The sequence below is a fragment of the Citrus clementina genome, unplaced genomic scaffold (assembly GCF_000493195.1).
Source record: "Citrus clementina cultivar Clemenules unplaced genomic scaffold, Citrus_clementina_v1.0 scaffold_4, whole genome shotgun sequence".
NCBI lineage: Eukaryota > Viridiplantae > Streptophyta > Magnoliopsida > Sapindales > Rutaceae > Citrus > Citrus x clementina.
The window spans coordinates 21,413,847-21,427,378 of NW_006262274.1; the positions used below are offsets into that span (position 1 = coordinate 21,413,847).

General features: G+C 36.6%; 2 protein-coding genes across 5 annotated transcripts in view; both read right to left on the minus strand.

The window, feature by feature from the left end:
• Positions 1-1,843: 1,843 nt before the first annotated feature.
• Positions 1,844-5,516, minus strand: LOC18045207 (protein kish). 3 transcript variants are annotated; one of them, XM_024186830.1, is made up of 6 exons: positions 5,393-5,516; positions 5,252-5,293; positions 5,048-5,154; positions 4,445-4,479; positions 3,547-3,640; positions 1,844-1,902 (listed from the first exon to the last, which is right to left on the minus strand). In XM_024186830.1, exons 2-5 carry the CDS (start codon positions 5,252-5,254, stop codon positions 3,573-3,575), a joined length of 213 nt encoding a protein of 70 aa, XP_024042598.1. In that variant the 5' UTR covers positions 5,255-5,293; positions 5,393-5,516; the 3' UTR covers positions 1,844-1,902; positions 3,547-3,572. The 3 variants fall into 3 exon arrangements, with proteins under 3 accessions (XP_024042598.1, XP_024042597.1, XP_006438065.1); XM_024186829.1 differs by lacking the exon at positions 1,844-1,902 and adding an exon at positions 2,220-3,022; XM_006438002.2 differs by lacking the exon at positions 1,844-1,902 and having other exon boundaries at positions 3,295-3,640.
• Positions 5,517-8,370: 2,854 nt separating this feature from the next.
• Positions 8,371-13,532, minus strand: part of LOC18045209 (pre-mRNA-splicing factor ATP-dependent RNA helicase DEAH7) — a 10,648-nt gene continuing 5,486 nt past the window's right edge. For both annotated transcript variants that reach the window (XM_006438004.2, XM_024185427.1), the window contains exons 11-18: positions 12,134-12,311; positions 11,791-12,020; positions 11,527-11,703; positions 11,055-11,126; positions 10,779-10,955; positions 10,476-10,537; positions 10,220-10,372; positions 8,371-10,137 (exon numbers count right to left, since the gene is read on the minus strand). In XM_006438004.2, the coding sequence (XP_006438067.2) occupies positions 8,538-10,137; positions 10,220-10,372; positions 10,476-10,537; positions 10,779-10,955; positions 11,055-11,126; positions 11,527-11,703; positions 11,791-12,020; positions 12,134-12,311 (2,649 nt within the window). In that variant the 3' untranslated portion in view covers positions 8,371-8,537. The remainder of the gene's footprint in view (positions 10,138-10,219; positions 10,373-10,475; positions 10,538-10,778; positions 10,956-11,054; positions 11,127-11,526; positions 11,704-11,790; positions 12,021-12,133; positions 12,312-13,532) is intronic.

A 13,532-nucleotide genomic window follows, 5' to 3' on the forward strand; every position in this document is an offset into this window, starting at 1 on the left:
TCACGTCTCATTAAGGGGGCCAAGTTGCACATCCTAAGTGGCTTTCATCATCAGCCTTCAATCCTTTTATACAGTGTGTGTATTTGTAGTGAAAAACTTGTATAAGTGAGTACTGAGGTTGTAGGATCAGGTCTCTTAACCTCTTATCATTTGGTAGAATAACTGGGCACCATGGTGGATTTCAAGTGGTTCTTTTCCATTAAAATATAATAGATCCCACGATAAAACAACTTACTCATCCAAATGACAAATGACGGAGTGTAAGCTACTGGTCCTACCACATCTGCACTGAAGTGATGTAATTTCTCTTATCTAAATCCTGTCAGCACAAAGTCCAAAGAGGTCCATATCTTTAACTACCTGCTCTGCTGCATAGGCCGTAGAGCATTTAAGCACTTGCACATTAAAATCTTATGTCTCGATCTAGTGGTTACACTTCACAGTCAAGCCTCCACATATTAATTATTGGTTGCTGCTTAGAGCTTCGCCTGTTCACTAGTCTCTACATAATCATCAAACTGAGAGAACAGATGTGGTTATATAAGGAAGTTGATAAAATGAAAAATAAAAAAAAATGAATTATTTTATGCATACATATATATATTTTTTAAATTCTGTTGATGTGATTGTTATTTTAGTTACGTTGCAGAGCCCATCTCCTTATTAACTACATGCGGCTCATAACCCCCAGCCAGCCAACGTTCTAGTATTTAATGTTTTCGGTATCGTATTTTCTTTTATTTTATCTTTTTTTTTCAAATACCTCACTTTTATAAATAAAAATCAAGAACCGGGGGGTTGTTTCAGATGCAAAACTTTCAAACCAAATTTTAATCAGATCCAAAACTTTCGGACTGCACAACTGGTCTGACTAAACAAGTGTCGGCCAACAGTCTGAAAGTTTATAATCGATTTCCTGAGAGTTCATGAATCATGTGAAGGTAAGCGCTGACGTATATATGAGCTTGTAAAAATATGATAATATAGCTTTGATCTCAATTCTTTTTACATCATATATTAAATAATTGCTCACTTAATTATTTATAAACGGTATTTGTTATGAAGACTATGAAAGTTAATCGTCGCATCATCAGATTCCAATTTTCCATTAATAGTGTGACTTTAATAAAAGAAATAATAGTAACTAAGTCATGACCAATAATTAGATTATTAGTTTCAGCAAAAGTGTTATTATTACGATTATTTTTATGATATTGATAACGTCATTAAATTTAGAAACACATTTACTGTAGAATTTCCGCACGCAAATGCAAAAGACATGGAAATAATAACCATGATTAACTTTCATATATAATCCCTCCACTTTCTTCAGTCTTTGAGAGTTCTTTTCTTCAGCCACTCATTTTGCTACCCGTCTTGTCTAAAATTCATGATTAAATATTAAAATGAAAACCATAAATAACATGGCATACAACTTCCTTCCTTAAATTTCGAAGGGCCATAATGATCGCATAGTCCAAAGCAATTGTCCGCAGAACTTGCCAATATAAAATAAGAGAAAAGTCCAACTACATAAAACTACTTAACCCTTCAAATCATTTTTATCTGATCAAACAAATTAATAGACTTTGAGATGCTGAAACATGGTTATCGTTTTCAACGTGCCTTGCCCGTTTTATTTTGTTTTTATTTTTATTTTTCTTTTAAGGGCGAGATAAACAAATAAATCAACGAGTTACCATCTGGAAACTTTGGATTTATAAGGCCCCTAACGGCAAACCACGGAAGTTGTCCTCCAGCTGTATACGGATAATGACAAAAATCAACTACGTTGAAATTGTTGCTTAAACCTTTTTATTTATTTATTTATTTATTTTTCAATGTGTCTTTGTATGGTCGGTCCACAGATACATAACCCGAACGACTTCAATCCAGCATCGTCTGGGTCATGTATGCAAAATGAAAGCACATATTAAGAAATATTATATCACTAAGTCACCACGATGAAAGGAAAAGGGAAACTATAAACCCATCGGATTATCAGATTCGATACTGACAATGTTGCTTCTCTTGTTAGCTCTTGTGAGAAGAACAAGAGGAGCATATTCAACAAGGAGAAACTATACAGTTATGCAAAGAGAATTCAGTAAGAACATTTTTTTCACAAATATATTAGTTATTCCACTATATACTACAAAACTTGACGATAGTTTATGATATGACCAATAGAATGAAAATTCAACAGCATCAGATCCACAAAAGTACAGACATAATGCCCTATTAAACTAAGTGATCATAAAGTAATGCATTTTAAATATCCAACGTAAGAGATTCTATTAATCTTGAAACAAAAGGAAAAGCCAAATACAAGGGTTCACCATCAGTAATCAATTAGCAAATTTTATTATTATCACTCCTTTGTCCTTTCTTCCGCATGCATCATGTCCTTTAGCAAATAGATAGAGCTCCCTCCCTCTCGCTTTCTCTCTCTCTCTTATATAAGAGCCATTCTTCATTACACCATTGACACTAACTATCAAATTATGGATAGGAAAGGCATGGAGGAAAATGGGATGAGAACAAGGAGCTTTCGTAACAAAGACTACAACAACAGAAGGGTTTTCTTGAGGAGCTATCCTCTTCACTGGGGAGGAGAAGATGAAGAAAACAATGAAGAGATGACGATCACTAACAAGAACACTAAGAAGAAACCGGTCAAGAAGATACTCCTATCTATATTTCACTGGGGAGGAGGGAAGGTTTTGGTCTTGAGAAGATTCAAGCATAAATTCACAATTTACATCATTGCTTGTCTTCCTGCACGCTTGAAGTCCCCCACTGCACTAATTTCTGCTTGATCTTGTGTTTTATCATCCTCATCTTCTCCCATGTTAGAGTTTGCATCAACTCATACCATGTTTATGTAAATAACAAGTGTGATTACTTAGAACAAAGACTCACTAAAACCATCTGATTACTTGGAACAAAGACTCACTAAATCCATTTCCTCTCTCTCTTTCCTCTCTCCTAGCACACACAGTATATCCACATAAAATCAGACCTGAAAATCATAAAACCAGGAAGATCCTTGAAGGGGTAAAAAAAATTATATTTTTCCACTGATGAAGCTTATCAATCAGAATCAATAATTCAACCAACATATTGAAAATGTTAATAAAAATGACATCCACTGTACTCTTGACCCAAGTCCGCGGATGACAAATTCTCATCACCCAAGCTCCCAAATTTAAAATAGAAGCAAGTATAATATATTCTGGTTAAAATTAAAATCAGATCAAGTTAATCAATAATTTGTAAAATGCACTCCATACAGAAACTCCAAAGACCATTTCTCATAGTATAGACATTCTAAAACAGATGGCTCTTTGCACAACACTTGCACATCAGTAAACAAAGTTTCTAAAGAATGCTACTATTGCTAGAAAACAAGAAATCAGTCACAAAATAGTGTCTGACAAATACTCGTATATCAGACAAACGATTCAATAATATTGAATTTCAAGGAAGTACACATTTGCTGACATCTACATAAAATACCAGAAATGGTAAGAAGAAGGACCTTACTTCTAAATAGACAAGATGTTTCTTTGTTAGAAAAAGATTATTGAAAGCCCCATCGAAAAGCATCCAACAGCGACCCAGGGGCTCAAACGCTCACCTGTTTCAGCATCCGCACAAGTTAGTTTCAGCCTGGTAGATTATAAAGCATGCACATCAAGGCAATAAATGGTGCAACAAAATAAGACCAAGTCCAACTTTGCTAATAGGCTCCAAACCCATATGTACTTTTGGGGCCAGAATCAGTAGATACCTAGTGGTTTGCAATGAACACTAATTAAGACATTTTAAACTCCAGTAAGACTAAGAAATAGAAGGCCCTCCATTACTAGATTATGTTTTCACACACAGGACAATCTCATATTTTAAAAAAATTCAAGTGCAAGCCTGCTCACTTGAACTCAAATGATAGCTGAAATCATGGACTTTTCAAGCACCAGAAGACTCCCGTAATCACCTGGTGCATTGACATTATACCCATCAACAGCCCTACACATAGATTAGCTTTCAGAGTGCTGCATAAAGTCGCCACGTCTGATGGAGTCTTTAGATGTGGCACATCCTCCTCATCTTCAAAAATTTTAATTATTTTTACATTATTTTTTACTATTTGTAATACTTGATCCTTAACCTCATCCCACCCCAATCCATCACCATCTAATCCACTAGCCAGCAGCCGTCCTTTTCTTCATAGAAGAAGGGGGAAAAAAAAGCTCTGGAACGTTTTAATTTGCATTAATATTGTTCTTTCCACTAATTATTATACAATAGTCCACCTTAACAAAGAAAATTATTCGTATGACTTAATATAACTTAAGGAAATGATTTTATAAAAAAAAGTTCTTTACTGTGCAAAAGAAAAAGGCATAACATAATGGTAAAGCCTCTAGTCAAGGAAGCCTACCAATCCTAGCTGCTTTCCAGAAGAAACCACGAAACCTGTCAGATTAGCATTTTATAATTGTTAGTCCTATTGCCACCAAATTTCAGCAAATCAATGGGGTGATCAAGAAATCAAACATACTAAAGCAAACTAAGTAAATATCTCATAAAAGCATTAACCCCTTCTGAACATAGCTACGTGAAATCTTTGATTGACAACTCATAATGAAGTTCTGTTAAATAAAGCAAAAAGACTTCATTTTTCTTTTTGGAAAAAAAGGGGTAAGTCAAAGGACCAAAGGCCTGATATTGCCTTAGCAACTAAACACCAATGCTTACCCTCTATTACTACACGAATTCAGGGGAGTATATTGCCCCCAAGTGATAAAAAGCTTGGCAGAGAAAATGCCAGAGAGGAACTCAGGGCAAAAAGTGGGAGGCCATCCGAAGGGACGGTTGTAGTAAGTTCTCAAATAATGACATATGTAGGTTCACAGATATACAAACATATCTTCAGCATTCATCAATCGAATGGAGTAAAGGAATGCAAGAAAATCCAATGTAACATCTCATATGAAATACCAAATGAATTGGACATAACAAATTAAATTGGCATAAGACATACCCAGTTCTATGTTCAAGAATTGCTGGAAATTGCATCTTTATATAAGTGCACGTACAAATCCCCAACAGGACAACCGTCAGAAAGGAATGGAAATTGAAGAGTGCCGACTGCAAAATTAAGAACATGTAATTTCAGCAATTTCTTTTTTGTCAAACCAAGTTAACCGTTACTCTCTCTAAATTGAAACACCAAGAATTACTTTACCATGCCTGCGATCTCCTTAATTTGATTACTTCTCCTTCAGATCTATAAAATGACAGACATTACTGACGAATATTTAACGAAAAAAAAATTATAATCATCTCAATCGAAGCTACAGTGAAGCAAAGACGAGATTTGGGATACCGTAGAGTTTTAGAATGAATGATAACGAATTCCAAAGTGCTCTCCGAATGTCCAACGGCGAGATTAATATTTTCTTTTTCGCGTATTGAGCTAGTAGCGAGTTGATATGAAGCGAGAAAATAAAAAGTAAAGAAATAAAAAGAGAGAGCTCCAATGTGGACGCCACGTCATTCATGAGAAAATAGAAGGAACAAAAAAGTCTATTTAGTTTAGATTTTGAATTTCTTTTTTGAAGAAATTTTAATTTGAAGGATTTTTTTTAAAAATAATTTGATTTTGAAGAAAAAGTAACATTACAATTCATCGAGTAAGATTTAAAATTGAATTTGAGCATGCATGTTATTATGATGCATTGAGATATTGATAATTGAAATGAGATTGGAATGAGTTGAAATCAAAATGAGAAATGATAATCAAATAAATTGTTTACTTGAGTTATAGGAATTGAAATCAAAATAGATTTTATTTTCATTTATCTATTAATTTTATTTTGAAATAAGAATGAATTGTTAAAAATTATTAAAATGTCATTTGTTAATTGTCATACGGATTCACCTACAGTGGTACCGTATCACTGCTTTTGTCTTTTGTGCCAGCACTGTTGTAAATTTTCATGGAACCCCTTTTACTCATTTTTATTTAAACTTTGCTTCACAAATATTAAGTTAATTTCTCCAAAAGCCGTTAATCCTTCAATGGCCGATCAATGGCAAATCGGCTCCCCCGGTGGCTGTGTTGGTTAGAAAAGACAGAGGGAATTGTGGGGAACAAAACACAAGTGGTTCCGTCACCAGAAACCAGCGAAATCGCGGCAAATTGAAGCGGCGATTCCGCAGCTTTTCACAGCTTTGATCGGCAGCTTTCCGAACGTTTTCCTGCGATAAGGATGGCATGGACATGACCGGCGTCGCACGAGCTTCCTATCAGTACCAACCTTCGTCGGTATAGTGGCCAGAAAAGGAAACGAAATCCGGGTCGAGTTCGAGGGTTCGGGTCGAACCAGTTCTTTTTGCGACAAGAATGGCATGAAGATGACCGGCGTTGCACGAGCTTCCGATCGGTACCAACCTTGGTCGGAGGAGTGGCCGAAAACAGAAACGAAATCCGAGTTGGGTTTGTGGGTATTGTGATAAAGAGAGGGGTATTGTGATGTATGAGCAATATAGAATAAAAATGTGTAAATAGTAAATAGTTTAAGGTGCTAAGTAAAATGTTCATATGGATGCAGTAGAAATTAACTTAATATTTGTAAAGCAAATATTAAATAAAATTTAGTAAAATTGGCTCTATGAAAATTTACAGCTGTGCTGGCACAAAAGATAAAAATAGTGGTACGGTACCACTGTGGTACCGTAGCTTGATCCTTGTCATACTTAATATTATTCGTAACTAGGACTTAATTATGGTGCAACTGTGGTACCATACCACAGTTGTACTTAGTCATTGGATTCAGTTGCACACATGTACTATAGTTGAATCCAATGGTTAGGTGTAGTTGTGGTATGATATCACAGTTGCACCATAACTGGACCCTCATAACTATTATATTAATAATAATAATAATAACAATAAAAATAAAAATTATTATTATTATTTAGGAGGAAATATGGGTGCAAATGTGGACCAATAATGCAATGACACGTGGCAAAAAGAGTTAATCAAATAAAATTATTTTATTTGACTAAAATGTTAGAATAGCTCACAGAAAACTGGGAGATAAGTTCCTTAAAGAAAAGTGTAGTTCCAGTAAAATATACAGTGTCAAAGGGCATTATGGAAAGTCAGATTGAACGCCATCATGTGAGAAATTAAAAATATCCACCTTTGGCTAAGAATGAGGAACCAATAGAAATGAAGATTCCTCGATAGAGCAATGGAAGAATGCCATGTCCAATACCTTTTGTTGTGCCCTAAAGCAGCAAAACCACAAGTTGGAGAGGTTGCCCACCCGATCTTGGAGGCAAAAGGGTGGCCGGAGGTTTCTTACTTTCCAAGTCTATGAATGTCACCATCTCAGGACCACAAATCAAATTACACAAATGTCCTCCTCTGAGAGATAACAGTCATTAGCTAAGCGTCGCATGTATAAAATTACCAAAACAACCCTTGGGCACACTCCACAAAACCTCAAGGATATCTTCCATTCACTCAAAAACATTACTTACTCATCTTTCGTTCTTTATTTTTTTTTTTTATAGAGTATATTCACCATTGTTGATAGCTTCAAAATTCATTTGACATTGAAGCCACCACTAACATCAGTTTTGGCACTGTTTTGCAGGATTCAATAAGCTTGTGTTTGTTGGCCTTCATCTTTATTTTTATCCCATCTTCTTCCCTCTTTTCATCAAACACTCAATCTTCACAGCTAACCTCTTCCATTGTAAGAGAACACCTCAAATATAACCAGGCAGCCTTACATCCCTCCTTTAAATCACTTTATTTGTTTTTAATACAACAACAATAATAATGATGATGATTTATTAATGCCACTATTATTATAGTAATATTATTATTATCAAAATTTATTATTAATAATAAAAAATAATGAACAATCGATTTATAAATATTACAAAATTTTTGGGGATTTTTATGAAATTTACAGGTATCAAAATATAAAAATAACACTTACTTTAAAATAATTTAGCGATTATAAAAATTTAATAGAATAAAATAAGTAGTTCCTAGAATTCCCATCTCCCTTAAAGATCAAGATCTTATTCCCTATTCCCAAAATATGTAAATCTCATACGCTTAACTCCCATTCCTCCTAATTTGGTTGCTAGACACAGATCACTTCAATTCTAAATTCCAATTCCCTAATTAGCACCACTATTGTAGAATAGAATTGACAGTCACGAAACTGCGGTTGCAAGGCGCTTTTGTTTCGAAACTGTTGAATCTAAATACTGCATTACTGCTTCTCAAGTCTCATCAAGGAGGGAAGAAAGTAGGGAGCACGATGAGAAGGCTGAAAATCGAAGAAAAGAAGGAAGCTTGATACATTTTTTTTTTTTTTTCTTTTTGTATAAATTCTTTCAGTGTTACATACAAATGGGAGACTTTCTGTTCCTATCTCCAGGATACTGCTTTTCTTCCTGAAATAAAAATATCCTCCAACAATGTCATAAAGCAAAATTTACATTCACAAACCAAACTTCTTTGGTCTCAGATAAGTGGTAGAGCCTTGCCGCCAACCTGGCATTGACACCTGTTGCCGCTCCTTCACCCTCTTCTCTCTTTCTTTCGCTTTGTTTTCTCTCTCTTCATCTGCTTGTATCTTCCTCAAATTTTCCATCTCCTCTTCCATTGCCGTTTTCGATTCCTTCTGTTTCTTCTTATGCTCTAACATTGAAGTGTCTGAGTCCTTTACTGAGAAAAACATGGGTCCCAGCTCTGACAGCCACTGGGGCTCCACAGCCGTTGCACACTGCATGTACTCCTTTGTCGTCAAGATCAATTCATGATAAACCACATACTCCGGAGTGTAACCCAAACCATAAATAGCACTGCTCGGGTGCAGATGACAAGGCATTCCATTCCGGCAATTAATGTACTCCCCAACACCCTTTAATCTTGCAGCATTGTGGAAGTATGCAGAACAGATGGCTTTTCTGACAACGTCGAAATCATGCCCACTGGATGTTAGCGGGATTTTAAGCGTCTTGAGAATATCCAGCAGCTGGGATCTCACCTCTCTGGCCTTTCGTAATGATTTAACATGCAAGTAATGTTCCTCACACCAATCTCCCCGATACTGGTGCTCTTTCCACTGCTGGTAAACATAAAGCAGAGTTAAGTGGTCAGATTCCTGTACGAAAAATTTTTCTCTCGCTGCATCACTCTCCTCTGCCCTATCTTTAGGCCGGAAGAATACTGATGGCACTGAAAGCATAGATACAATTGTCAAAACCTCATCTAGGCATCCTAGCTGTTCACCCATCAAAAGCATCTTAGCAAGTGGGGGGTCCAGCGGGAACTCCACCATTTTCCAGCCAAGGTCAGTCAAAGCCCCGACATTGTTAAGTGCCCCCAAGACCCACAACTGGTACATAGAATTCAAGATGTTTTCTTGTGGTGGTGGGTCCATGAAATCAAAATCCAGCAGGTTATCAATTTTAAGAGACTTAAGCAACAACACCACATTGCCAAGGTTGGTCCTCTGGATCTCCGGCACAGGACTGGGCAGCATTTCATTCAGGTATGCACTCTCCGTATATAGTCTATAACACGTACCAGGCCCAGTTCTACCAGCACGTCCGGCTCGCTGATCAGCAGCAGCACGGCTGACAGGGAACACTTGAAGAGCATCCATACCCATCTTAGGGTTGTAAACTTTCATTTTACCATAACCTGTGTCAATGACATAAAAAATTCCATCTACAGTCAGCGATGTCTCAGCGATGTTGGTGGCAACAATGCATTTGCGAGTGCCCTCTTTAGCTTTCTCGAATATCTTTGCTTGCAAGTCAGCTGGCAACTGCGAGTATATTGGCAGTATTAAGAGTTCAGGAACCTCTCTCGTGGTGGAGGAGATGAGCTGTTCCATGCGCTCCTTAAGGGCAAAACATGCTGCCTCAATCTCATCTTGGCCAGTCATGAAGATTAGGATGTCGCCTGGAGGGCTGGTGATGTGGATAGTCATAGCCTGCTTTACTGCAGCTTCAACATAGTCCTCACATGGGGTTTTACTGTACAAAGTATTCACAGGAAAGGTTCGTCCAGGAATGTGGAATATTGGTACACTGCAAAACAAATTCAGAATTACCTCTATTATGTAAGCAGGAGACAACAATATTTTATCGTAGAATGTGAAAAAGAAAATACCTTCCAAAGAAATCAGAAAATTTCTGTGCATTCAGAGTTGCAGATGTTACAATAAGCTTGAAATCACGACGGCGGGCAACCACCTTTTTCAATATTCCAAAGAGTACATCTGTGCTTAGTGATCTTTCATGCGCTTCATCCATCACGATAACTCTGCAGCAGTAACACCATTGACAATGAATAATTTTGTTTTGATCGCAGATTGAACATAGAAAAAGATATTTAAAAAATTTAATAAATAAATAAATTCCCATACCGATATTTATCAAGATCAGAATCTTTCAAAGTTTCACGTAGAAGTACTCCATCAGTCATGTACTGTAAAATTGAAGATGAAAACGTTTAGCAAGTAAAAAGATATCACAACCAAACCACTCGGAATGATTGAAGAAATGAGAAATGCAAACAACCAATTAACAGTTGTTATTAATATCAAGGCAGAGTCCATCATCAGTTACAGCGGTTTATGCCAAGAGATTTTGTGCTCAAATCAAAGTAAAAGCACAACATATATAATTGGATGAAAATGCTTGCTTTGTAGAGGAACAAAACCACTTACCTTAATTAGGGTGCTTGGTCCAGTCACATCCTCAAAACGTATGGCATATCCAACTTTATCGCCTAGCTCAGTATCCATCTCTTCACTGACTCTCTTTGCAACACTCATGGCTGCGACACGCCTAGGTTGGGTACAGCCCACTACACCATTTGTAGTGTATCCATCTTCAAGCAAGTACTGTCACCAAAATCCACATGTCAGATCCAGTTAATTTGGCACAATCTCGAAAATCTTCAAACAAGTAAAAGTAAAGGTTATTGCAATGCAAGGAGTTACCTGTGTCAGTTGAGTAGTCTTTCCGGAGCCAGTTTCTCCAACTACCACCACCACTTGATTTTCGCGAATTACCTGCCCAATTGACATGCAAAACAGATTAGTGAAACACACCCATTATGATGTTTGATTCAAAGGGCAAAATGATAATCATTGAACTGAAATTAAAACAACTTCTTGTTGCATTTCAGGCATAAGATGGGCAAAAAAAGCAGAGAAAAAAAAGAAAAAGAAAAAAGCAATGACATACTGTTAAGTCTACTTTTGACAGTAATATGTTACTCCCCATGTGATACAAAAGAGAAGACGAATAGAATAGACAATAAAGACTCCTAACTATAATCTTTTTCTTATGTGGATTCATGGAATTTTGACCTTCTAAACTAAGATCACAAGACTATACTATAGATATCATTACTCCTTCCAAATTCTTAAAATCTCTCCTAGATGAAACCAAATGAATGGTGAGACAGACCTGCAGTAGCTCATCACGCACAGAAAATATTGGTAGATACTGCCGCTGTTCTGCCAAGGTCTTGGACTTCGCAAAGTCACTCACAGCCTCCCCCTTCTTCATATGTTGAGAAAATTTTGCATCTTCCCTGAAATCAATTTCACCTTGTTCACCTACTACAGCTGTATCTGCGTCAACCTATCATAGAACACAAATAGATTAAGCCAGGATGAGCCATATTGTCAGAAAAAGAGATTTAATTTTTGCACTTATAATGGAAAATACCTGTTCTGCTGTTTTCTTCACACCAAGAATATTACCCATCTGTGAGCCAGCAAGTTCCCAGAAACGCTGGCGTGATTTATTCTGGGTTTGTTTCTCACGAATTTCTCTAACTAGAGCAGACCCTTTGCGTGAAATTATAGCCATGTCAGATGTGGGATCCTTTATGGGCATTACTGGCTCTGCTTGTTTGGTGAAAACAATTCTGCCATCCAGGAAAGGAGGTTTTGTATCTGGACAAGGAATAGAATATTTAGCTAAATGATATAGCAGTCATCTGTGCGCAACCGAAGTCAGATGCACTTCCATTAGTGGATTAAAAATGCCTATCATAATATTCCCTTACCGTGTACAAGAAGAATAACCTTGTGTTCTTCCTCATCATCAAACTCAGTCGACAACTCAGTACCTCTTACAGCTCCCGATCTCAAAAGTTGTCTCTCTTCCCACTGGTGATTATCAGCTGTAATCTGAGACAACTTTTTGCTCTGAGCCAGCGACATCCTCGATCCATCCTTTCGAACCTGCATCAGATGTGCAACAGGTTACTAAACAAGAATATTCACTTAACATTTTAACCACATCCAAAATAGCACCCAAATATGTGAGAAACCCAAACAATTGATATATCCCATCCAAATCGATTCCAACCAAAAAGAAAAAGGGAAAAGAACATACTTCAGAGAAGTTACAGGTACAGAAATACATGCAAACCAAAATATGATGCATGTTTCATGCACTACTCATGAACCTCTACTCCCACCGAAAGGTACCAAAGTGTGTACATGTCCTACATCTAATATACTTATTTTATTTTGTTGGGAATCTGGAAGAGTTGCAAGCAAACAATAACCCTCCTAGAATTTAAGGTCATTAAAACTTCACGTCTCATAAATAAAAATATGTTAACTCTGCAAGGGCATTCAGATTTGAAAAGTTTAAGAAAATTTCCTGATTCCTGTAAGCACATCTAACACAATCGAATAGCAAGAAGCATTACTTATGTAAAAAATTTGGCGGATTAGTGGTCATCCCTGGAATAACTCCCAATCCTCCACATTCACTAGAAGAAGACTACTTATGTCATTGGCAATGTTCGTGTATTCTCAAGTTTGATTAATGCTACATACAAGTTTAACCCCAAGTAGGACAGAATGGCACCAAAAAAATTCAGATCGAGCCCCATGCGGTTAAGCACACTCCAAGTGATTGATTAAGAGGAATAAAAATCTATTAAGATATCCAAGTGCCAAAAGAATTGATGAGATGGAACAGAAACAGACACTACAAGTGTCAATCACACAGTTACTAACACGAAACAATTTTTCTTTTTTCTTTCCGAAACTAAAGCTTCTTAGAACTTCCAAGTAATCATGTTTCTCAGAACTTCAAATAACAATTTCTAGTTTGGACTTTCTCAGAACTTTTTTGAAAAAAAGAAGAAGTATGATTTCATTTCTATCAAGATCAAACTGCATAAATAACTGAAGGAATCCTAAAATTGTGTTAACTAAATATTTCAAAAAAGTATTAATAGGTTTCAAAATACTCTGGTACGTAGTAACATAGAAAATTGTCCAGATAGTAACATAGATGTGATTCCTGATTTCTAGATATGTGGCAATCCAACCTTGATGTGCCCCCCCCCCCCCCCCCCCAAAAAAAAAAGGGGAAAGTGGCCTGGGGTTTTTCTAAATATTAAAAAAATTAAGGGAAAAAGGGGTGGCCAAAAAGGCCCCCCCAAA